At 40.1% G+C, this 5,000-nt stretch overlaps 1 protein-coding gene across 2 annotated transcripts in view; it reads right to left on the minus strand.

The window, feature by feature from the left end:
• LOC138000602 (pancreatic lipase-related protein 2-like) overlaps positions 1–5,000 on the minus strand; it is a 20,987-nt gene that overhangs the window by 6,654 nt on the left and 9,333 nt on the right. For both annotated transcript variants that reach the window (XM_068847133.1, XM_068847134.1), the window contains exon 5: positions 4,796–4,984. In XM_068847133.1, the coding sequence (XP_068703234.1) occupies positions 4,796–4,984 (189 nt within the window). The remainder of the gene's footprint in view (positions 1–4,795; positions 4,985–5,000) is intronic.

A 5,000-nucleotide genomic window follows, 5' to 3' on the forward strand; every position in this document is an offset into this window, starting at 1 on the left:
CCAAAGTCATTGTAACGCGAATGGCGTTTCATTGGATCTTTAAAAAAAAATACCCTTATGGAGCTCAATAATGAGACAAAGCGATGAGTAATGGTCTTCGAAAACAGTTGTACCTTTCGCCGTTGGATATCACAAAGTGAGCTTTGTTTATAATGTTATTTGAATTACTGTTATGTTATATACAAGGATGAAACCAAATGGCAAATTCTGTATGGGTTTAATTAAAAGGAATCGAACGCCTTGAATGCATCATATTGTTTACTAACGTCGCATCTCAGTTGTCTGGCAATTTACATTTATTTTTTAGTCAGTCAACTCTGCACAGTCGAGTCAGGTACAAAACAAAATTGGAAATGTGACAGTGAAGAATTATTTGAAAGAAAGCTTGTGGTCTCTTTTGTTCTTCATTATTCTTGCCACATTAAATTTAGCCGCTGATTTACCTCTTCGTCGAGTTCTCGTTAATATTTTATTAACTGTGCTGTTATCAGTGAAGTTTAGGTTTTAAACCTTTGCAGAAACCGTTCTTGCACAGCGTTGGATCAGAGAAGATCGTGATCAGTCGAAATTGATTAAAAAATATTGATGAAAGTCAAGTAGACTATTGCACAACTGATAAAAGAACGCGAAAAAGTATTTTTTAACACATACATTTCTGTGCTGTCATGTACGACACTGAAACCAAACGGCAAATTGTCTGGTAACTTTTTCGAGTTGGATACCATAGACATATTTGACATAAGGTGATCACGTGCACCTTTGTGGCTCCCAATTACGTGATTATTTTTTTTCCTTCTGACAGAACATCGTGTTCCTTCCCCAGGCATTTTAGCGTTTTTACAATCGATTGTCATTAATCTTTCGTGGTGACTTCGAAATTCAGAGTTTTATATAAAAATTATGTTATTTTTTCTTCATCTGTCTTCTGACTTGCCTTCTTTCTGTTACCGTGTATCATGAAAAATTTGCGGGATTTTTATTTTGCGGACTAAGGAATTTTTGAGGTTTGCGGGAACAATTTTTTGCGGCGCGAATTCGGCTTTCTTTTTGCGGCGCGAATTCGGCTTTCTTTCCAAGCAGCAAGACTATTTTCAACCTCTATTACTGTTCGATAAAATACCCTTCAATCATCGAGAACGTGGAAAAAATGTGGCATCCTGGAGGCCTTAGAAAATGGTTAATGTGACCTTTTGATTTGTTGCTTTGAGTTCTTTTCTTATGCACCAGAGATTGGAAAAGTCAATTACTATTCACAAAAATTAATCCCCGGCCAATAAAAGTGCTATACCGTAACTCCTGGGTTTGCGATACCAATTCGTGCAAATGTAAACCAAAAAAACATTTCACCTGTCATCAGATTAGACTGAAAAGAAGATAAATTGTGAAGCGGAACCAACATGTTCTGTCCTTCCTTAGTGTGTGGCATAAACGCTTGCTTAGTGCAACTCTAAACATGCGTGACATGCAGGAAAACGTCCGTCAGAGCAATTTGCATTAATTTTTTTTTGCAGAGTATTTTACTTAAAGGGGCTATGTCACGTTATTTTAGGGTGTTTCGGGAAAATCTTTAGTTAATTACGAGTTTAAAACTCGAAAATGGTAATGTGGAATGCCTTTACCGATAAAATTATCGTTACACAACAAACGAAATGATTTGCAAAAAAAAATAACCTTTATCCAGGCGATTTGTCATAATTTTGAAAAACGTCAGGCGACTTTTTTCAAGATTACCCAAATGTAATCCGTTTCAATCTTGTACATTTATGTCCATCCATGCTTCTCTTTCCTTTTGCAGTATTTCTTTAATGTTGTTCGACAGTTTTAAGTGGTTCTTGCAATGTTTCATCCTATTTTTTGGGCATTTTGGGCCAAAAAGGAAAGGAAAGCAACTTATCAAGTGTCTAGTTGTTCTAGCACTGGAGCACTAATTGGGGGAACTGTAAAGTGAAATTAACAATTAACGCAAATCAAATCGAGTGCTCTCATTACCGCGCCATCCTTGCACTCCAAATCATGGATCATATAATTTTGAGTGACATAGTCCCTTTAAAGAATAAAAGGGTGAGTTTCACTTAAGAGCGTGTTTTGTTATCTTTGAACTGAATTTATTACCAAAGCTATAAAAAGAAAAAGACCTTAAAACGGGACACGACATAACAAAATAATTCAACGTGTGAACGTGTTAGCCAAAGGGCCATTGCTGGCATGACGTCTGGGTGACCACACAAATGAGCTACATCACCACCCCCCCCCCCCCCCCACACACACACACACACACACACACACACACCTCTCCCCCCACCTCCCACAAAAAAAAAATACTCGAACGTTGCAGTTCAATACCACCCAATTCAGTGCCTTCTGTTTTTGTGTAACACGTACCACAAGAAACCCAGTCTACGCTCGTAGCGCGTCTAGTTATTTTAAAATCAATGTTGGCATAAAGCATGTATATCGGTTTTGAGTAAAGTAAAGGCAGATGCTATTTTATCCAAATAATTATCCTATTTTATTTAACTGAGGTAAAAGCGTGAACTTATGGTTCACAACCAATACCAGAAAGATACGAAACAACTTAGGGGCACCTCAGAAGGTGAGACCTTATACTTTATAGAAGTCTATAGCCAAAGGTTAATAGTGACCTTTGGAAAGTATTCGGCAAACGGCAGGGATAGGCCAGCGATTTATCAATTCAAATTCTTCCCTACAGATGGAGCGCTTTCCATTTTAAGTGGAAATATTGGTGAGAATTTTACTAATAACAAAATGAGACGGGGTGTACCCTTTGAGAGCAGTTGTCTGTTACTGTATTCACGTGAAGTGTCAATAGGCCTTATCCGGTAAGGTTTTCGACGCTGTCTAATAAACGAGTTCGCCAAGCTGTCTGAAATTACAGTGTTTGTAAGGGAATCCGATGTGCAAATAGCCTTTTCCAAAATTGAATATTACACAATTTGTGAATGACAACGTTAAAGTACTAGGTAGAAGATTGATTTGTGTTCAAAAAGTTTGAAGGATGTTTCTTGGCTAGAAGACGCTCAGTTAGGCCCTGTTTACAAGCAGGTAGGGTAACCCTACTGCTAGGGTTACCCTAGCAGGAGGGTTAAAGATAGCCCGGATTTACAAGCAAAATTTCACAGGTAGGGTTACCCTACCACCCGGGACAGCTTTGCGTGCTTGGTAACCGCCAGCATCCCAAACACAATGGAAACAGCCAAAAAGTTGTCCCGGGTAAGCGAGCTATCCCTAGCAGAGCGTTTGCAAGGCAGCTAGGGGTACCCTAGAGTTAGGGTAACCCTAGCACTCAGATAGGGTTACCCTAGCGCCAGGGTAACCCTAGCTGCCTTGTAAACACGTCGATGAAAAAAAGAATAAATGTCAGAGTGCTTAGGTAACCCTCTTGCTAGGGTTACCCTACCTGCTTGTAAACAGGGCCTCAATTTTTCTAATTTTCCATACATTTGTCTGTAATTTGGATGATGAGAAATCATCATCCAATGAAAGATGAGCAAACGGCGTGACGGTTTGTGGCTGGCACATGAGAATTTTGCTACGCATTCTTACCGCTCGAATACTGTGAAATTTAGCTAGCTCCAGGCCGTTTGAATGGATTTTCGATTGGAAGGTACGCGGAGATTTGTGCATCTTTTGACCTTTATGCTGCGAAGTTTTAAAGCAGAGCAATGCGATTTTGGGGGGAAAATCTCTCCTGCGCTGGGACCCTTTCAAAACAAGGCTTCCACCCTTTTACTTCTATAATAGTAACAGTCAACGGTGAACTCAAAATCATTCAAAATCGCTCAAAAAACCACTTTTGAGGCAAAAGGACGACTATACACCACAGGTAAGCTAATTCAACGTTTATTTATCATTGAATTAAATTCATAGCGATATATCGCTATAGGTGAGGCAAACGGTAAATCTAGTACATTTACCACAAAATAACAATCGGCTACACAAACACCTTGTGCAGGCCCCCTCTAATTTTCCCACGTAAAATGGAAAGCGCTCTATCTGTTGGGAAGAATTTGAATTGAAGAATCACTGGCTGATCCCTGCCGTTTGCCGAATACTTTCCAAAGGTCACTATTAACCTTTGGCCATACACTTCTATAAAGTATAAGGTCTCACTTTCTGTGGTGTGCCTAAGTCGTTGTTTATCTTTCTGATATTGGTTGTGAATCATAAGTTAACTCCTTAAAATTGATTTTAAAATAATTTACACATCAATTTACTCACCAATGCCGATTGGTTTCACATCTTCGTGGACAGACACCGTTTATCCCTTAAGCTGTACTTTGGACTGTACTTTAGTCTTTGAGTGTGGTACACATGTGTGACGCATGTGTGTGGTATGCGCGCGTGTGGCACTTGCGCGCGCTCGCGTGTGTATGCAAGACATGACCCGCACACGTGTAAAAATGAAATGTAAAGAGAAAAACGGTACATTTCATTTGTATTGCTCCTATTCATTCGTATGTAACCAACGTATTCGTATATAACCTTTATATTGCCATATTTAGTCGTGTGTACTCGTATATCACTCGTATGTTACTCGTATGTACTCGTATGTTACTCGTATGTACTCGTATGTTACAGATATGTACTCGTGTGGGGTCACAATCCCTAAGAGGGATGCAAAGGTGGGATGGATGGATGCAAAGGTGGGTGAACTTTGAAACGCACCTGATGGGTTTCAAACCGGAGTGCTCAGTAGGGTGGGGAGCGCTGGAGATATCCGCTACATTACACGCGCCACCTTCAAATAAGAGTTCTGAATTTTACGAAAACGTACCCGTTGGGTCATTCGCACAGCCCGGTTGATAGCTGCCACCATTTGGGAAGAAGTCAGCATGGCCCACGTGGTCTGGAGTTCCTACTACACCCATGTTTGTGTGGATGACATCGACGTATTGCCCATCAGTCTTATCCAGATGAACGTCATTGTCGCTTCCAGTGTAAAATGGCAAGGCGGGATCTAGACCTTGACGCATTGAAAA

The sequence above is a fragment of the Montipora foliosa genome, chromosome 4 (genome assembly GCF_036669935.1).
Source record: "Montipora foliosa isolate CH-2021 chromosome 4, ASM3666993v2, whole genome shotgun sequence".
Classification (NCBI taxonomy): Eukaryota; Metazoa; Cnidaria; class Anthozoa; order Scleractinia; family Acroporidae; genus Montipora; species Montipora foliosa.